The 20,760-nt window shown below is 41.4% G+C and overlaps 3 protein-coding genes across 4 annotated transcripts; 1 reads left to right on the forward strand and 2 right to left on the reverse strand.

Annotated features, from left to right (window-relative positions):
• Positions 1–654: 654 nt before the first annotated feature.
• spout1 (SPOUT domain containing methyltransferase 1) lies at positions 655–4,547 on the forward strand. The gene is made up of 12 exons (XM_041897667.1): positions 655–745; positions 914–953; positions 1,144–1,269; positions 1,391–1,550; positions 1,679–1,768; positions 1,849–1,898; positions 2,043–2,173; positions 2,325–2,397; positions 2,554–2,652; positions 2,770–2,872; positions 3,494–3,641; positions 4,079–4,547. Exons 1-12 carry the CDS (start codon positions 659–661, stop codon positions 4,154–4,156), a joined length of 1,185 nt encoding a protein of 394 aa, XP_041753601.1. The 5' UTR covers positions 655–658; the 3' UTR covers positions 4,157–4,547.
• A 966-nt stretch (positions 4,548–5,513) lies between these two features.
• Positions 5,514–16,300, reverse strand: LOC121582100 (alpha-N-acetylgalactosaminide alpha-2,6-sialyltransferase 6). Of its 2 annotated transcripts, none has more exons than XM_041897663.1 (6): positions 16,213–16,300; positions 14,118–14,197; positions 13,481–13,687; positions 7,060–7,478; positions 6,722–6,829; positions 5,514–6,283 (listed from the first exon to the last, which is right to left on the reverse strand). In XM_041897663.1, exons 2-6 carry the CDS (start codon positions 14,139–14,141, stop codon positions 6,097–6,099), a joined length of 945 nt encoding a protein of 314 aa, XP_041753597.1. In that variant the 5' UTR covers positions 14,142–14,197; positions 16,213–16,300; the 3' UTR covers positions 5,514–6,096. The 2 variants fall into 2 exon arrangements, with proteins under 2 accessions (XP_041753597.1, XP_041753598.1); XM_041897664.1 differs by lacking the exon at positions 16,213–16,300 and adding an exon at positions 15,095–15,186.
• Positions 16,301–16,472: 172 nt separating this feature from the next.
• Positions 16,473–19,928, reverse strand: st6galnac4 (ST6 (alpha-N-acetyl-neuraminyl-2,3-beta-galactosyl-1,3)-N-acetylgalactosaminide alpha-2,6-sialyltransferase 4). The gene is made up of 6 exons (XM_041897665.1): positions 19,833–19,928; positions 19,452–19,537; positions 19,203–19,346; positions 18,536–18,945; positions 18,230–18,337; positions 16,473–17,836 (listed from the first exon to the last, which is right to left on the reverse strand). The coding sequence occupies exons 2-6, from the start codon at positions 19,461–19,463 to the stop codon at positions 17,629–17,631; spliced, it is 882 nt and encodes a 293-aa protein (XP_041753599.1). The 5' UTR covers positions 19,464–19,537; positions 19,833–19,928; the 3' UTR covers positions 16,473–17,628.
• Between the last annotated feature and the right edge of the window lie 832 nt (positions 19,929–20,760).

Consider the following 20,760-nt stretch of genomic DNA (forward strand, 5'->3'; position numbering starts at 1 on the left):
CATAGCTTTCACCTGGATTCATCTGGTCAGTCTGTCATGGAAAGAGCAGGTGTTCCTAATGTTTTGTACACTCGGTGTATAGCTACAATTCTGCGTAGTCAGTCACACACTCCCAGTTCTGATTGTTCTAGTTGGCTGCTTTACATTTTTTGTTCAAACCTGTCCTGATACGGTAGTAATCAACCGCTTACAGTAATCAATCCGTCCTCCATGGATGTGATCACCATGCAGAGTGCACTATAATTTTAGCGCATTAATGTTGATTTTATTAATTTTGTATAACTGCTCTGATTGACAGTCATGCACATTTTAAAATGAGACCAAGGGAAAGTTGCACATTGAATTTGCGGTCTTCTTTGGTAGACATCACTGTATTTGATGTCTTTCAATCTTTTCATGATTTTTTTATCATCAACTGGTGGTCTACTCCTTGAAGAAAAATAGTCCCAATGTATGATTATTTGCATAATACTGTATGCTGATGTTCTTGTCAAATTAAAAAAATTTTGAGCAGCTAGCTTTGAATGAGGACTGCTTTTTATTAAATAATTACTACACTTACCAGGTTTGTGTACATTACATGTTCAGAGCGATCATGGTTGATAAAGGATGGTCGAGGACTTTTATTTTTAAAACGAATTACGTGAACCGGAAGTATATGTCAGTGGTTGTTTTCACGTGTTGGTTGCAGGGAAAGATGACGGACAGCGTTGCATCGAAAAAGCCCAAATTGTCCTCTTCGCAGGTATTTTAAACTGGGGACTTCTCACGCTATCTTTTGATGTGTAAAAAAGGCAATTCGTGTCAGACACATAATCTTGAAATTTGATGTACTTTTACGATAACCATTTTACATCGGTTCGCTAGCTAGCATAATGCTAACTAACGTGGTGTGTATGTTATTGTTTTACAGGGCGAGGAGAGAGTAGATTGGAAGAAATGGAAAGCGGAACGTAAATATCCTTAATCCTACATTTTCTTTCTTGTGAAAAATGTGCCTAGTTAATCGCTATGGTTGAGGATTATTGGATATCGTGACATGCGCACTTTTAAATGCGGAATACACATTTCGATTAGATGCATTCAGTTGACTTCCTTTCCTACTATTTGATTTGTGAATCCATGTTTTTTCTTGAATAATAGGAAAAGAGGTCAAGAAGCAAATCAAAGAATCCAAGCTAATTCAACAACTTGACAAGCAGAAGGAAGAGGAGGAGGAGAAGAAGACTGAGGCAGCAATGCAACAGAGTCAGAGGGAAAACCGATCAGGTAATATTGATTAGGTTTTCACCCCACTGGTTATTCCACTATGGTCCCACTATCTTAAAAAAACAAAAACACATTACAATAAAATAATGTATGATTTTGACTCCAGTATCTTTAACCCTAGGACGGTCGTACACAGTGAGTGTGGCCCTGCCTGGTTCTGTCCTGGACAATGCCCAGTCTACAGAACTCCGCACGTACCTGGCTGGACAGATAGCCAGAGCCTGCGTCGTGTTCTGTGTCGACGAGATCATCGTATTTGACGAACAAGACGAGGATGTCAAGTAAGACCTCTGTTTCTATGCATCTTATTTTAGACTCATGTCTTTAATAGTTTGATGCTGTTGTAGATATTAGGTCTTGACAGTGGCAGTATAATGATACTGATCCACAATGTTGTTTTATTTCACAGGACTGTTGACGGAGAATTCAATGGTGTCGGCAAGAAGGGTCAAGCCTGCATTCAACTGGCTAGAATACTCCAGTTCTTGGAATGCCCACAGTAAGTACTGCATTGACTTATAACAGACTGTCAAATGCAGCTGCCGTGTTAATCCTCTTCCTTTTGTGTTATTTTCCAAGGTACCTGCGCAAATCATTCTTCCCAATGCATAAAGATTTACAGTATGCCGGTGAGTGAGTAGCTGTATAACTCAATCTCCATTCCTGGTTTTCCCAACCATATAATTAACATATGTCATAGTGTAAACATTATAACGAATGTTCTAGTACAGCCATAATTGGCCCTAACTATGTGTTGGTGCCTCCCCACCCAGGCTTGCTCAACCCTCTGGACAGCCCTCACCACATGAGGAAGGATGATGAGTGTGAGTACCGGGAGGGAGTGGTCCTCGATCGGCCCAGCAAACCAGGAAAAGGCTCCTTGGTCAACTGTGGAATGTGGAAGGTGAGCAGATGTCTCGATATGGTGATAAAGTACGGTAATGTGCCATAAGAAGAACCATAGGTCAACGGACCGAGAAAGCTGTGTGCTTATATTGAACCCCAACAGGAGCAGGACGTGGTAGAGGACTGATGTCTTTTTCTGCTACTTTTAGGAGGTACAGATAGATAAGCAGCTACAGTCGGGTCTCAGAGTCACTGTCCATATGAACAAAACCCAGAATAAAGGTAGGTCTACATCTGTACATCCAACTCAGTTGTTCCACTGAAACTGATCTTTGATTCCATGAATAGGAGCTTCAGAGAAGTACGTTTCAGTTATTTACTTACAAATATGATGCCGCCCTCATAGTTGCACAATATTTTGTGTGTGTGTTTACACAGATGGTAGACTACACAAAGGGGTGGTGGTGGCGCCTCACAAGCCACGAACAGAGGGAGGTCTGTACTGGGGCTACAGTGTTCGCCTGGCCTCCAGTCTAAGTAGGTGTATTCTTTACATATCCTCCACAACTGGAGACATTCTTTTCAATTTCGTGAGGTTGAGATTTTCATTCAATTTGACGAGTCTCACCTTACCAAGTGTTGATTGGATTGCAGGTAATGTGTTCACTGAGTGTCCACATAAAGAGGGCTATGATCTGACCATTGGAACATCTGATAAAGGCGGAGATGTTGACAAAACCTCTCTTTCTCCATTCAAGTAAGTTCAGAGTATGAGGGCGAGAACTACAAAATGCAAGAAGGTCTGGTGGAAGACCTGTTTACATATATTACTATAACTTTTCTTTGTTTTATATGGTAAACATAACTGGTACCGTAGAATCTGTCAGGAAATAATGGTGCGTGGGTTAACGAGCAGCAGTAGTTCTGGTGTTTGGGTTTTTCATCACTGGTTATTTGGACATATCACAATTTCGCAGGTGTTGGCATTTTTCGAATTTCAGAAGAGGGGACATTTGGCCCATAGGCTTGTATGTAACTTGCAAAGAGAGAGGGGGTGGAGCTCCTCGTTCTGGTTCCGCTCCTCGTTCTAGCATCTCTTCATCCCTGCTCTTAACATGTATGGACCCAGAATCGAGCAGCTGACCAATTAAGCAAGACTTTAATTCTGGGTTACCGAGATGATATATGGCCTAAAACTTTGTTCTGTTTCTCTCTCCCCCCCTCTCTCACTCTCTCCCCCCTCTCTCACTCTCTTTCCCCCCCTCTCTCACTCTCTCACTCTCTCTCCCCCCCTCTCTCACTCTCCCCCTCTCTCACTCTCTCTCCCCCCCTCTCTCACTCTCTCTCCCCCCCACTCTTTCTCCCCCCCACTCTCCAGGCACATGTTGGTTGTGTTTGGTGGTCTGCAGGGCTTGGAGGCCAGTGTGGACGCTGATCAGAACCTGGAGGTGACGGACCCCAGTGTCCTGTTTGACCTGTACCTCAACACCTGCCCCAACCAGGGCAGCAGGACCATCCGCACAGAGGTGAGTGGGGAACAAAGAGGAGTGTGTAGCAGGGGAAGACAGAGGATCGCAAACTGTCGTTCACATGTCTGCTGTAGGTCACTGAGTTATTCCCTGACCAGGAAAGACACTGACAATGGAACATGGTTTCCTTACATCAGGGGTGTCAAACTCATTCCACAGAGGGCCGAGTGTCTGCAGGTTTCAGTTTTTTCGTTTAATTTAAGACTTAGACAACCAGGTAGGGGAGTTCCTTACTAATTAGTGACCTTAATTCATCAATGAAGTACATGGGTGGAGCGAAAACCCGCAGACACTCAGCCTTCCGTGGAATGAGTTTGACAGGTGCCCTACATGGTAAAGGAAAAACTCGGGCCCTTAATGTCATTATATCGGCTGGGAGTTCAATCTGACTGGTCTATTTTGTTTCTCTGATCCATCCCATGTGTAATCCACAGGAGGCCATCCTGATCTCGATGTCCAGCCTGAGGCAGAAAATCACAGCCGCATTTCCAGACGTGTCGACTGGTTCGTAACAGGAAGTGGCCACTGACAAACCATCACTGAGAGGCAGTCTAAAGGATCAACGGGACTATTAATAATTCACGCCTTTGGGGAACTGGGTGAAGCTAACTGACCCAGATGATTTAATATTTATATACTTCTGGGATCAAATGAATGGACATTGCTGGGATCATTGTGTGCTGTAAGCGTCTTTTATTAAAGGATAGCGGATCACAGCACAAGTGAAGAAGAACCCACTGTCTTGGCCATGAGACCTCATCCTTGGTGGTGTTTCCCATCTAGAACAACTGTTACTCTCTGTCTTTGGTAGCTTTTTGCTGGTTAAAGCCAACGCTAGCTTTGCCTTATGTTTCTACTACCCCTCTGTATAGGATTCCAGGTGAATTAAGTCATTTATATGCATGTTTTTTTGTCATTTGTTCTCAAGACACACATTACAGAACATACATGAAGATTAAGTTGCTCAACACAATGCTAACAAATAATGCAATACATTATTTTAGTAATGCTAACAAATACTGCAATACATTTTCGTAATACTAAATACCGCAATACATTATTTTGAATCATTCAAACTCAGACAGCTGCATGCCTAGGGATGTCAGAAGTAAAGGGTCAAACATGACGAGGCAACGTTTGTCCGTGTCATGGTTAGACGGGATAAAACAACTTAGTATCTAATACAGCACAGTTGCGTGAATGCCTTACAGAAGCTCACACACCCCTACATTCAACAGGCATGGTGTGATTCTATTTGCTTGGCATGAACCAACCTAAAGTACTATAAATGTAAGCTTGTGTTCTGATGTTGGTATTTTAACTGTTAATACTTCTAAGCCATACAAGGTTTGATTGGATACGGTAATGCGACAAACATGTCACTGTTAACTTTAGCCATACTGTCTTTAAGCATATAATGTCATTCCTTTAAAGCGGCAATCAGCTGTTGAAACAAGTGTTCTCCCTTCCACTGTTTCGCTAAGGGATGGCGAAATGTAACCACTCAAATTCAGAGCTATGGATGCAAGGACTGACCATCCATGATAACAATTATAGTTTGTTGAGGCTATACAGTGTTTGTTTACAAACATTGGAGTAAAACCAGCTTATATTTTGGGTTCTGACAGGGTAAGAAAGTTGAACTAAGCTCATGAGGCATTTATAAGTTATTTTCTTCAAGAATCAATGGGTACATTAATTTTTAAGTTGAAAAATGGATGTAGCTACTGCAGATTGCCCCTTTAAATCTTTTAACTTCTTGAATAATACAATCTCCCTCAATGGGAAAGTTGACATTATCTTGTTATATTTGAGTGCTTTTGAGGATTTTTTTTTTACAAAAACATTATAAACATGTAAAAATACATCTTTAAATATCAATTTGTTTATTTACAATCAACATTGTCAGTTGCCCTTTTCAAACTTCCTTGCCAAACACCGGAAATACAGTATTTACAAAATCCTGTTAAATGTACATCTTGCACTCTACTTCTCTTTGTATTGATGGCTAGCTTTGTCAACAAACAAAAAACACATTCAGAATTTATATTAATGGTTACAAACCAAGCTCAGCTTCATATTGAAAATAAAATAAAAATACTTTGTCATCACCGAGCTACAGTAACTCACACAGAAATGGCTACCATTCGGAGAAGGTGGCACACAGAGAACTGTGTGGGTCTATAAGAATAATAAAGTATATTCAATTTAATATTGCAGATTGACATAATAGGGCCGACAACAACCATACATGTGCTGGCTTGGATATTTCATTTTCACATTGTCCTTTACAGCACAGTTCCAGCAAATATGGTAGATGCCCAACCAAGCTAGGCTTGTCTCAGCTCAGTAGTGTGAAATGGGTACTCGTGCACTGTCTAGGACCCTGGTCCAGATGTGTGTATCACCTCTCCCAGACCTTGGGCTAACTTTGTTGAAGGAACCAGTCATCTCACCATGTGGGGTGGGCGAAGGTGATGTTATACTGCTTGGCCCAGCGTGCAAACACCTGTTTCTCCGTGATGAAGCGATGGTGGGGCCCCTTCCGGCCCCTCTCGTTCTGCAGGTAGGTCACACACTCATCTGTGCCTCTGGGTTTATAGTAGTGGTAAGGCATCTTCTTGGGCTGGGGCTTTTTCCTGGAAGAAGAGGTGTTACAAATGATTACATTGACAATGTGCTTCAAGACAACCAGCATACATTGGGTAGCAATAACCATAAGGCTCCTTCATAAACAAGGAAGACTGGTGCCCACACATTGTTGAATTATCCCCCCGCTGTTTTATAGTGCAATGTTTCGACCCAAAGGTCTTCGTCAGGCTTCTTTCAGAGACAACCATAATACACAATGTTCTATTATTCATATGAAAGCAATCCTGTCAATTGCAGACAATGGTTCCATAATAATCAGTATAGATGATTAACTAATTGCTCACTAACTACTAATTTATGATTACACACAACAATGTAATAGCCTGATAGATTACACACAACAATGTAATAGCCTGATAGATTTAAGTGCTTGATAGATTGATTCATCCTCTTATGTGTAACCTTGTTCATTAGTTTATACTCACCCACAGTGACTGGGCGGAACCATCCCGTACACTTTAATATTGTCACACTTCTCTATGGCGATCACCATGGTGAACCAGCCGGTGCTCAACCAGGACTGAGACTTTGCTCTGTGGAAGGAAACCATAGAATAAAATGTTAACAAAAAATAGCATTTTGTAGTTTTTGATAATGGCATTAGATCCCAGAAAAATCTCCACATTGTGCTCAGCATCATTATAGATGAATAGTGCCAAAATAAATTGTATTCATAAATTGAATTCCATATTGAATTTGTACTTAATGATTTTTGCATTATCCCCATTGTTCTGTCACCATATCTGCTTTCCATTCTACCCACCTGTCTCGCCCTGTCTCCTTCTGAAACAGTGTATCAAACTTGTGCATCTTGCCGGGAGTGATGGTAAAGCTGGACAGGTTACTGTAGGTCATGCTGACTCTCTGGATCAGACGGTACAGTGTTCCTTTAGCCTCTCTACCAATCTTGGTGGGTGGTCCCCAGAATATGACTGCAGAATTTGCCTGGCGGTCTGTGAGGTTGAGAAACTCGGCTGGCCGTCGAACCACCCTGAACACGCTGGAGTGAGCCACCACCCTGAGGGTGGTCCGGCTCCCCACGTCACGGTCAAACCCCGTGGTGGGGGCATCGTTCATGCGGATGACACACTGGGCGCGGTCGATGTCAGGTCCGGCCCCGCTGCCCAGCACGTGGCTGGAGCTGGTCACCAGGGCACAGTGGTGGCAGTGCAGTGTCAGACTCTGGAGAGGGAATGCAGAAACAACAACTCAGAAAAAATATACAGTGCATTCGGAAAGTATTCAGACCCCTTGACATTTTCCACTTTGTCACGTTACAGCCTTATTCTAAAATTGATTAAATAGTTGTTTTTTCGTCATCAATCTACACACAATAGCCCATAATGACAAAGCAAAAACAGGTTTATAGACATTTTAGCAAATGTATAAATAAATAGGAAAAATAAAATTTACATAAGTATTCAGACCCTTTACTCAGTACTTTGTTGAAGCACCTTTGGCAGTGATTACAGCCTAGATTATTCTTGGGTATGACGCTACAAGCTTGGCACACCTGTATTTGGGGAGTTTCTCCCATTCTTCTCTGCAGATCCTCTCAAGCTCTGCCAGGTTCGATGGGGAGCGTCGCTGCACAGCTATTTTCAGGTCTCTCCAGAGATGTTCGATTGGGTTCAAGTCCAGGCTCTGGCTGGGCCACTCAAGGACATTCAGAGACTTGTCCCGAAGCCACTCCTGCGTTGTCTTGACTGTGTGCTTAGGGTCGTTGTCCTGTTGGAAGGTGAACCTTCACCCCAGTCTGAGGTCCTGAGCACTCTGGAGCAGGTTTTCATCAAGGATCTCTCCGTACTTTGCTCCGTTCATCTTTCCCTCGATCCTGACTAGTCTCCCAATCCCTGCCGATGAAAAACATCCCCACAGCATGATGCTGCCACCACCATGCTTCACCGCAGGGATTGTGCCAGATTTCCTCCAGTCGTGACGCTTGGACTTCAGGCCAAAGAGTTCAATCTTGGCTCCATCAGACCAGAGAATCTTGTTTCTCATGGTCTGAGAGTTCTTTAGGTGCCTTTTGGCAATCTCCAAGCGGGCTTTTACTGAGGAGTGGCTTCTGTCTGGCCACTCTACCAAAAAGGCCTGATTAGTGGAGTGCTGCAGAAATGGTTGTCCTTCTGGAAGGTTCTCCCATCTCCACAGAGGAACTCTGGAGCTCTGTCAGAGTGACCATTGGGTTCTTGGTCACCTCCCTAACCAAGGCTCTTCTCCCCCAATTGCTCAGTTTGGCGGGCGGCCAGATCTAGGAAGAGTCTTGGTGGTTCCAAACTTCTTCCATTTAAGAATGATGGAGGCTACTGTGTTCTTGGGGACCTTCAATGCTGCAGAATTTCTTTGGTACCCTTCCCCAGATCTGTGCCTCGACACAATCCTTTCTCGGAGCTCTACGGACAATTCCTTTGACGTCATGGCTTGGTTTTTGCTCTGACATGCACTGTCAACTGTGGGACCTTATATAGACAGGTGTGTGCCTTTCCAAATCATATCCAATCAATTGAATTTACCACAGGTGGACTCCAATCAAGTTGTCGAAACATCAAGGATGATCAAAGGAAACAGGATGCACCTGAGCATAAGGTATTTCTGTTTTTTTTTTATACATTTGCAAAAAAATCTAAAAACCTGTTTTCACTTTGTCATTATGGGGTATTGTGTGTAGATTGATGAGGATTTTTATTTATTTAATACATTTTAGAATAAGGCTGTAACGTAACAAAATGTGGAAAAAGTCAAGGGGTCTGAATATACATTCCGAATGCACTGTAGATAGATAGATCTCCCTCCCCAAAAGTGAGAAGACAAAACAATATAAATAAAAAACAATTAGGAATTACCAGCTATGTATAGTGTTTATTACATTTACATTTTAGTCATTTAGCAGATGCAATGTGCAAATAGTTGTAGTACGAATAGTAGGGGGAAGATAAATAAACAGATACAGTGGGGGAAAAAAGTATTTAGTCAGCCACCAATTGTGCAAGTTCTCCCACTTAAAAAGATGAGAGAGGCCTGTAATTTTTATCATAGGTACACGTCAACTATGACAGACAAATTGAGGGGGAAAAATCCAGATAATCACATTGTAGGATTTTTAATGAATTTATTTGCAAATTATGGTGGAAAATAAGTATTTGGTCACCTACAAACAAGCAAGATTTCTGGCTCTCACAGACCTGTAACTTCTTCTTTAAGAGGCTCCTCTGTCCTCCACTCGTTACCTGTATTAATGGCACCTGTTTGAACTTGTTATCAGTATAAAAGACACCTGACCACAACCTCAAACAGTCACACTCCAAACTCCACTATGGCCAAGACCAAAGAGCTGTCAAAGGACACCAGAAACAAAATTGTAGACCTGCACCAGGCTGGGAAGACTGAATCTGCAATAGGTAAGCAGCTTGGTTTGAAGAAATCAACTGTGGGAACAATTATTAGGAAATGGAAGACATACAAGACCACTGATAATCTCCCACAATCTGGGGCTCCATGCAAGATCTCACCCCGTGGGGTCAAAATGATCACAAGAACGGTGAGCAAAAATCCCAGAACCACACGGGGGAACCTAGTGAATGACCTGCAGAGAGCTGGGACCAAAGTAACAAAGCCTACCATCAGTAACACACTACGCCGCCAGGGACTAAAATCCTGCAGTGTCAGACGTGTCCCCCTGCTTAAGCCAGTACATGTCCAGGCCCGTCTGAAGTTTGCTAGAGTGCATTTGGATGATCCAGAAGAGGATTGGGAGAATGTCATATGGTCAGATGAAACCAAAATAGAACTTTTTGGTCAAAACTCAACTCGTCGTGTTTGGAGGACAAAGAATGCTGAGTTGCATCCAAAGAACACCATACCTACTGTGAAGCATGGGGGTGGAAACATCATGCTTTGGGGCTGTTTTTCTGCAAAGGGACCAGGACGACTGATCCGTGTAAAGGAAAGAATGAATGGGGCCATGTATCGTGAGATTTTGAGTGAAAACCTCCTTCCATCAGCAAGGGCATTGAAGATGAAACGTGGCTGGGTCTTTCAGCATGACAATGATCCCAAACACACCGCCCGGGCAACGAAGGAGTGGCTTCGTAAGAAGCATTTCAAGGTCCTGGAGTGGCCTAGCCAGTCTCCAGATCTCAACCCCATTGAAAATCTTTGGAGGGAGTTTAAAGTCCATGTTGCCCAGCGACAGCCCCAAAACATCACTGCTCTAGAGGAGATCTGCATGGAGGAATGGGCCAAAATACCAGCAACAGTGTGTGAAAACCTTGTGAAGACTTACAGAAAAGTTTGACCTGTATCATTGACCTGTATCTTTTTTTCCCCACTGTAAATATTGGTGGTATTTACAATGTTTGTGCTGCACTCGTTGCTGCTGTGATTGCACACCGCTGCGATATTTTTTATATTTTTTATTTCACCTAACAGATATGGGAGTTCATCAATGCTTGATTTCTTTTCAAATTCTTTGTGGGTCCGTGTAATCTGTGGGAAATACAGTATGTATCTCTAAGGTGGTCATACATTTGGCAGGAAGTTAGTAAGTGCAGCTCAGTTTCCACCTCATTTTGTGGGCAGTGTGCAGATAGCCTGTCTTCTCTCGAGAGCCAGGTCTGCCTATGGCGGCCTCTCTCAATAGCAAGGCTATGCTCAAAGAGTCTGTACATAGTCAAGGATGTTCTTAATTTTGGGTCAGTCACTGTGGTCAGGTATTCTAGTCCTGTGTACTCTGTTTAGGGTCAGATATAATTCCAATTTGCTCCGTTTTTTGGTTGATTCTTTCCAATGTGTCAAGTAATGATCTTTTTGCTTTCTCATAATTTGGTTGAGTCTAAATGTGTTTCTGTCCTGGGGCTCTGTGGGGTCTGTTTGTGTTTGTGAACAGAGCCCCAGAACCAGCTGGCTGAGGGGACTCTTCACTACGTTCATCTCTCTGTAGGTGAGGGCTTCATGATGGAATATGTAGACATCGCCTCCTTTTAGGTGGTTGTAGAATTTAACAGCTCTTTTCTGGATTTTGATAACTTGCGGATACATTCCTAATTATGCTTTGCATGCATTGTTTGGGGTTTTGCGTTGCACACAAAGTATATTGTTGCAGAATTCTGCATGCATTGTCTCAATTGGGTGTTTGTCCCATTTTGTGAATTATTGGTTGGTGAGTGGGGTGTTTGAACTTGTCCCTGTCTCACCCCACGGCCCTGTGGAAAGAAATGTGTGTGTTTATTGCCAATTTTAACCGCACACTTGTTGTTTGTGTACATGGATTTTATAATGTCGTATGTTATTCCCCCAACACCACTTTACATCCATTTGTATAGCAGACCCTCATGCCAAATTGAGTCAAAAGCTTTTTTTAAATAAACAAAGCATGAGAAGACTTTGCTTTTGTTTTGTTTGTTTGTCAATAAGGGTGTGCAGGGTGTATACGTGGTCTGTCGTACGGTATTTTGGTAGAAAGCCAATTTGACGTTTGCTCAGGACATTGTTTTCACTGAGGAAATGTTGGAGTCTGCTGTTGATGATACTGCAGAGGATTTTTCCAAGATGACTGGATGCAGATTCCACAGTAATTATTGGGGTCAAATTTGTCTCAACTTTTGTAGATTGGGGTGATCAGACCTTGGTTCCAAATATTGGGGAAGATACCAGAGCTGAGGATAATGTTGGAGAGTTTAAGAATAGCACATTTGAATTTGTGGTCTGTATATTTTATCATTTTGTTTAGTGTACCATCAACACCACAGGGCTTTTTGGGTTGGAGGGTTTGTATTTTGTCCTGTAGCATATCCAATGTAATTGGAGAATCCAGTGGGTTCTGGTAGTCTTTAATAGCTGATTCTAAGTTTTGTAAATTATCTTGTATGGGTAAACCATTTCTCCAACCTTTTCGGCCATAGAACAAAGAGCAAAACATATACATCTCCATTTTGGATAGATAGCTCTTCGTGTTGTTTGTTTAGTGTGTTCCTATTTTCCCAGAAGGGATTTGATTCTATGGATTCTTTAATCACATTGAGCTGTTTTCTGACATGATGTTCCTTATTTTTTCTTAGTGTATTTATGTATTGTTTCACCATAGTGAAGGCGTAAGCTAAGGTTTTCTGGTTCTCTCTGTTTTTGGTTGGATAGGTTTCTCAATTTCTTTCTTAGGTTTCTGCATTCTTCATCAAACCATTTCTCATTGTTGTTAGTTTTAGGTTTTCTGCTTGAAATTAAATGTGATATGTTAGCTGATAGGTCAAATATACTGTTCAAGGCTTCCTACTGCTAAGTTTACACCTGCACTATTGCAGGGAAACATTTTGTCAAGGAAGTTGTCTAGGAGGGATTGGATTCGTTGTTAGCCAATTGTTTTTTGGTAGGTTTCTACACTACCCTCCTTCCATCTATAACATTTCTTAAAAGCATGCAGTTTGCTCGGCTTCGATGCCTTATGGTTGAGTATTGCTCTGTTCAAGTAGATTGTGATTTGATAGTGGTGTCTCAGCGGGCCGACTGAATGCTCTGAGAGACTCTGGGTTGAGGTCGGTGATAAAGTAGTCTACTGTACTACTGCCAAGAGATAAGCTATAGGTGTACCTACCATAAGAGTCCCCTCGAAGCCTACCATTGAGTATGTACAGACCCAGCTTGCGACAGAGCTGCAGGAGTTGTTGGTTGTTTTGTCATAGTTGTATCTAGGGGGGCATATTGGGGAGGGGATGCTGTCACCTCTAGTTAGGTGTTTGTCTCCCTGTGTTTTCTCTCTCTCTCTCTCGCTCTCTGAAAACTCAGTGGAAGTTAAATAGTAGTTCGAAACAAAAGCTCACCACAGTCATACACAAAACAGCTACATGAACACAGCTGTATGGATTGTGCAACAAGTTTTTTTTACTCGATTTGGACAGGAGTTGTTCCTAAAATGCATTTGTGTCTGTTTTTGGGCTATGCATTATTGTTTCTATGGATCATGCGGTAGAGACTATAATCCACCCACTACTACTATTTAGCCAGTGCTAAGCATTTTTTGTCCACCACTTCAACTTGACCCCGCAAGTGTGAGCAGAACAGGGTTCAAATTAACCCATTTCTTTAATGTTCTGTTTTTATACAAGATGTAGCCTTCTTGACCAGGTCTCTTGGATTAAATGGAGGTTCCATAGATTTTCTCTGTAATTCCAACCCTGAGTGTAAATTACCTTGTTTCCATAGACAGCCACATAGCCCTCCTTCCCTGCCCATTTCTTGAGGTCAGTGACCTTGATGGCGTGATGAGGCGAGGACGCCCGGAAGGGACTGTAGAAGGGACTGATGTCGTTGCCGCTGTTGGAGCTAAAGAGGATGAGGAGGGTCATCAGGAGGAAGATGGCTCCGAAGATCACCATCTTCTGGCTCTGAGGCCCTTGCTGCCAAAGATAGGGGGAACCGTTTATATAATGTACATCAATGTTAGTGCTGTGTTTTCTGTCAATGTTAGTCTCCTGTGACAGACTGTTACATAAATGTAACAAATTGAGTAGCTGACCAGCATGTACACTGTATTTGGTTCTGGGTGCAGAGATCAATGTTAGTGCTTTGTTGTCTATCTGATTTATAGTAATGAAAAACAACCTCTAAAAGGCAGTTCAAATGCCAGTTGCCGTTCTGAGAGCAATTCGAGTTCAGGTTTATTTACCATCTGTGCACATAATATGTGACCAATTTTTTTTACAAAGCATACAGATAGGGCTATTATGCATAGTGCATCAGTAATAATATTTGATGGCAAATTCTAAAAAAATAAATAAAAAAAATACATTTCAAGTAAGAGTATATCAATGCTCAGAATGACCTTACCTTGTCAACCAGCCTCAGCCCCATGCTTTCAAGTCAGGCTGAGCTACATTACATGTTCTGTGCTTTTCTGGTCACCACCCCTGTCAAGAGGCAGATGTTCCATAGTGAATACACGCTATAATATTTCAGGCTGCCATCTTGTGTGCTTATTGTAAATAGGTCGTTTTCAATAAAACGTCACAATAGCTTGTTTTTCGTTCGATTTGCCTGCTCCGCTAAAACCAGTGACAACTGCTTGCCGTTGTTAAATAAATGGGAACTATTTAGTTGTAATATCATCACCTCTTGAAGAGCATTGTCAGACCTACACATTTCCGATTATTCCATGCAAAACAATTGCGCACATTTAGCTCTGTCATCAGAGTTATACAGCAAGTAACTGCATGCTTTTCATGATTAGTAAACATCAATTGATCATGTAATTTCAGATACGTAGGGTAGCCTCACGATATCGCTCAATATTGGCCACCATTAATTGGATATTTGAGTGATATAAATTAAAAATTAATTGTACCTTACAAGTATGGGTGGTTTAGGTTCATTTCAAATATTTTGTGGCCTCTGCCTGTCAAACAACAGAAGGGCGCATTTGCCATGGGACAGTTAGTTGAAATTTACTTTGCAAGCTACAGTTGGCTAAACATGTAGTTAGTGTGGTAAGTAGACCTAATGTACTGTTTTCTCCAACCAATGTAGGCCTACCTAGCGAAGTTTGCTAACATTATCCCCTTTTCAACATAGTTTTTTAAGAATGTTTAATTATGATTGCAGCTGACAGACATGATATACCGATATAGGCTACATTGATTGATGGACCATGTCAAATTGGCTAGCTAAAAACAGATCATGTCAAATATGGCTAGCAAGCTAGTTAACAAGCGAACTTTCAGGGTTAAACTAGATGAGTATATCCAAATATTGTTTGATTTGCTTGCCGTCTATAGAGGCGATGACAGTAGTCCGACTGACAACTTTACCAGGGGGATTTTCCCTATATCAAGTTCTTTCCAAAAGCCCAATCTCTGATGAAGCAAGCTAAATGATGTTGTTTGCTTAGCTAGGATGCCAAACATTTATTTAAAGGGGAACTGTGCAGAAATCGCTCCGCCATTTCGTGGTATAATTTTTAAAAAAAAATAGTTTGCCTAATTTCATTTTAAGTGACAAAACAAGCACGTGTAGAGAATCATTGTACCATTTAAACCGCTGTGAAATATATTTTCCATAACCAAAAATATAGTATTTTCAGCTGTTTGAAGCTGGTGTACAAACCCGAAAGTAAAAGATGCAAAAACGAAATTTAAGAACGGCAAGCATAGAAATAGTACACATGGAACAGCTCTACCGCTTCTTAGACTCCAATGAGAATGACAGATCTACAACACACATTTCTATGTGAATTTGGTAGGGTCGCCCAAAAAGTTACATATTGCGATCCCTTTAAAACGGCAAGTAGTTGTCAATGGTTTTAGCGGATCTGGGGGTCTCCTTGCCCCCCAGAAGCAAAATCAAACATACAGTAGCCTATTGTGACGTTTTATTGAAAAAGACCTATAAGAACCCTATGATATGGTAGCAGAGAAACATTTTCACAATTGTCTCAGGAAATAATACAGAATAATGTCTTGTGGTTATAGGCATATTGCTTACTAAAATGCATTCTCAAGAATTTGACAACCATAATCTTTTTTTATTTTCTTTCGTTTTTTGTTATTCCAACTGATATCATACATCTAGGCCCTATCCGTTTGACAGTGGTTTATCAAAACAAACACCTCCGGTTTAAATAAACAGGCATATCTATTGCACATATTTAATTTTAGCGCACTGACATTTGTTTTGACACAACTGTAATTATGAGCCTATCAAAATCTAAATATGAAAATGCTATAGAATAAGCTATTGTTATGGGGGACATGACAATATTCTGGCGCAGACCTAAACCCGTTGTCTTACTGCTCACGTAGGCTATCAGATATGATTCTTGTTGACACCATAAATAGCTCTATTCTAAGCCATAATAGCGGGAAATGGCTGTCATTCAACAATTACTGTAGAATAATGACTAAATGAAATGAACACGAGGTTTTCTTACCTATTTGTTTTTTTATCCATATGAGATCCGTGCATCGTTGACGTTTGATCTGTCGGCGCGTCCCCCATCTTCCTACACTATCGTAGGAGGGGACTCGCTTGCGTCATCAACATTTCAGCGCTGCAGTGTAAATGATTATTAGGAACTTTATAAATAATTTATACAAGACAAAAAGGCTAGTATTTGAAAATGTACATAATATATTTCAGTGTTGGGAAAACCAGACACCACTTCAGAATAAACAAGAGAAAACAACACAATACTGTATTTATAATATATAATATATTTATAATACATTTCTTTGGAATCAGACACAACAACAACATCATTAAGTAATTAAAAAAGGCAGGTAAAGAGCATTTCATATTTCCTAAAAGAGAGGACTATAACAGCTGCAAATAATCCAGTGAGAACACATGCACACAAGTCCACACAATCAAATGGGATTTTCCATTGAACATGATTGTAGCACTATCAAACTTTGTAAATATCATTAAGACATTCAGAATATAAGGCATATCAGACCTTGTATAAAAGTAACATTAAACAATTTACATTGTCATGCAACAACACATTTTGTTTAAAGTCAACATGTATGAAATGTCAGACAAAAATAGGAAGGTAAAGAAAAAGGCCCACTTTTTGGGGAGGAGTGTCTCTCTACTCATAACATTTAAAGCCATTCCATTGGACATCAATCCAGGCCTCTGCAAAACCAATCAAATCAACAAAAGAGTTTCTCTTTGCGATCAGATTTATCTGATAGTAAATGATCAGCACATTATTACATTTCAGTGACACTAAATTCATGATTCTTGTTACATTTGGACCATGACATAATAAATATATGTGAAAGTTTGAAATGCTGTTAAGACTAAACTCTGATAGGAAACAATGTTTCATTACATTGAAATACACAGACATGCAGCAGAGAACAGGAAAACACATAATACGTTGCTGAAACATTCAGTCAGTGCATCATAAAAGCTACATTAAATGACAAAACATTGGATCTTCAGAGTGCAGAAATTAAAAGGCATAATTAAGACAAACAAACAAAGGCATCAAGTTTGTTCAAACACTAACAATCAAATATGATTTGGCATCACTAGACCTACCAATAGCAGTTTCAATTTAATAGTGGTTCGAATACTGTACTTTAGCCATAGGCTAAAGGTCTAAGATTAGAAATATGAGCACTTTGACACATGTAAAAATTTGGCAGTTTGATGCTTGACTATTGAATACAATGTTTTGAACACCATTTAGGCTGTGTCAGAAATATTATAACTAATACTGCAGCCCCATGAAGGATTAACATCATTTGACTCTCATACTGCACAGAATTCCCCCTCAATGGGATCATACGGGGGTCAGAGGTCAACAAAGATCAAAAAGGGTCACCAGGCCCAACACTCAGGGGTCATGTTTCCTCTCCTGCAGGTTCCAGGTGGGGTGTTTGAACTCCACCCTGTGGTGGGAGGCCCACCGGGCATAGATGGCCTTCTCGGTGATGAAGCGATGGCCGCCGCGGCGTGCGTGCTCGTGCATCCGGTACATGCGGCACTCATCCATTCGGCTCCCCTCGTAGTAATGGTAGGGAGCAACACTGTGATTGGCACGGCTACAGAGAAGCATGAAAGGGGTGTGGTTAATAGTCATATACATCCAATCAATCCCAATAACTCTCAGTACAATGTGGTGTAACACAAAACAGGGTAATATCAGGCTAGTTGACGGCTAGTTCAGGGTTCCTGTTTATTTTATTCAAATAATCTCAAAACGGAATAAATGTACTATTACACCAGAATAAATGTGCTATTACACCAGAATAAATGTCCTATTACACCAGAATAAATGTCCTATTACACCAGAATAAATGTGCTATTACACCAGAATAAATGTGCTATTACACCAGAATAAATGTCCTATTACACCAGAATAAATGTGCTATTACACCAGAATAAATGTGCTATTAAACAAGTAGTTGCTTCCACATCTTTTTCAAATAACTCACCTGCAGTAGTTATCGTCGATCATCCCATAGACGTGAATACTGTCACACATGTCCATGGCCAGGATCATGGTGAAGAAACCAGTGCTGAGAAAAGCACCTGAATTCATTCTGAAACAGAGAAAACTCATAATAAGAATAGCAGCATTGCCATCTTGGTCGTGTTCATTTGGCACCAAACAGAAGAAAATGGACTGAAAAAGGAAGGGACTACCTGGACTTGACCGATAAGAAACGGTCATTTTTTCTCTCTCCATTTTGTACCCTAATTAACATGACCCTTGAGTGCTTGAGGAGGCCATTATTTACCTGTTTTTCCCCGTCTCGTTCTGAAAAACACTGTCACAGTACTGGATCTTCTCCCGAGTCACCATGTACATTTTGACCTGCGGGTACTTTGTGGCCATCTTCATCAAGGCATTAAAAACACGCCCTTTCCCATCCTGCCTCATGTTCCGCTCAGGACCCCAGAACACGTAGGTGGTGTCTGCAGAGTGCCTGAAGTAATAGCTCTCATTTTTGATCAGCAGGGGAACACTGGTGTGCGATACGACCCTTAGACTGGTTCTGCTCCCTACGTCCCTCTCATAGCCCAGCGTGGGGGCGTTGTTCATGCGGATCACACATCCCATTTGGTCAATCTCCTCTCTGAGACCCGCCCCCTGCATCTGGCCCGAGCTGGACACCAAGGCACACTGGCGGCAGTGCATCTTCAGAAACTGGAGGGAGAGAATAGGGCATAATATCAGATGAGGTGAAAATGTATTGATGTGGTTACATCAACATATAGTATATGTTTCTTTCTGGCTGAAGGTGTTGGCAAGTGGAACAAGACATGGGCTGTGTTCATTCGGCACCAAAACCAAAGAAAATAGACTGAAACAGGGAGGGACTACCTGGACTTGTCCAATAGAAACGCAAATTGTAATTTTCTGTTGCAAAACACAAAGCAGACCTCTGCAAATCAACAGCTCACCTGTTCCATCCTGTCAGGGGTGATGCTGAGGTATCCTTGGAGACCCATGTTGACCATGCTGGTGGACCCATCTGATCTGGTCATGTGGACGTACCATAACAACACTGACAGTGTTACAATAACCAGACAAATCCAGTGGAACCTCTGTGGACATCAGATGAACAGGCTAAATAACTGTAGTCAGTGTGCATAGGAAGCAATTGTTACTGTAATAATGATGAGGAGTAGGAAACAAGATGTAATGTTTACCTGAGACTTCATATCGTTTAGAGACCTCTGGGCCCGGCCCTAATGGATTTCATCACTATTGGTGGGAGATGAGTTGGCTATCTCACCTGTTGAATAAAAACGACTACCGTTAATTTGACAACTGACAATTCATGTTTAATCAATAGCACATTTAAAACCAGTGTAGGGAGTTCACTTCAGTGCGCATCGGTCGACATGATGACCAATCGAACCGCGTTAGCTAGCTAGTTAGCTAGCTAGTTAGTTAGCTAGTTAGCTAGTTAGCTATCATCATGACCAATCAATTAACAGAAACGTTGACCAAACGAATAACCGACTGTTTGTAATTATTATTATTATACGTTAACATGGAATAAGAAGATAAATGTTAAGCTAACTAACCTCATATTTTCCTTATTGTGAGTGATGGTGTTACGCATATTATGTTCAATCAGTGAACACATCCTGGATAGCTTAGTTCCTTCTTCTTCAGTGGGGTTTATCGGCGGTTGGCATCCAATGTTATGGTGCATTACCGCCACCTACTGTACTGGAGTGTGGGCCAGAGACAGAGAAACTAAATCCTACCTGCCAGCCCCGTTGCTCTTAAAAAAGATAACAAAATATTTGAGATTATATCTAATCACGTTCTACTCAATATACTCTTTAAACTAACTTCCTGTATCCCCTTCTCCCTCATACTAGATCTCATCCTCTCTCTTTCCCTCTGATACTACCCACACTGTAGCAATACATGCTCCACGGTCTCTGTTTCCTGACAAAAATCACACTTTCCTGTTGGATGCTTTCCTATCACATTTAATGTCTTATTCAACTGGCTGTGTCCCATCCTTCATCTTGTAAAAATAGCCTCCTCTCTTCTGTCCCTTCCTGCCGTCCTCCCCTTTCCTCTGTACTTGAAATAAATGCCTTCCCTTATTATCTCTATTCCGCTGCTCCTGCCATCTCTGCACCATCACTGTATATATCAGTCTTTTTGCCTCTGCCTTGCTCATTGAAACTTCAACATCAACATTCCCACTACTAAGTGCTTGTTTAGCCTGTTCATCTACTGCCTCGTTCCCCTCCACCCCCACATGAGCGGGGACCCAAGTAAATCTTATCTGAATACCTATCTGTTTAATCCTGCCATGGGATTGTAGCACAGTTTAGTGCCTTCTTCTTCTTCTTCTTCTTCTTCGATGAGGTTTAATGGCGGTTGGATACCAATATGTTGCATTACCGCCACCTACTAGACTGGAGTACAACTCCCTTATATTTTGCTTAAAAATTAACATAAACAAATTTAAACTCTACTATCTAACACTAC

Source organism: Coregonus clupeaformis, chromosome 15 (genome assembly GCF_020615455.1).
Source record: "Coregonus clupeaformis isolate EN_2021a chromosome 15, ASM2061545v1, whole genome shotgun sequence".
NCBI lineage: Eukaryota > Metazoa > Chordata > Actinopteri > Salmoniformes > Salmonidae > Coregonus > Coregonus clupeaformis.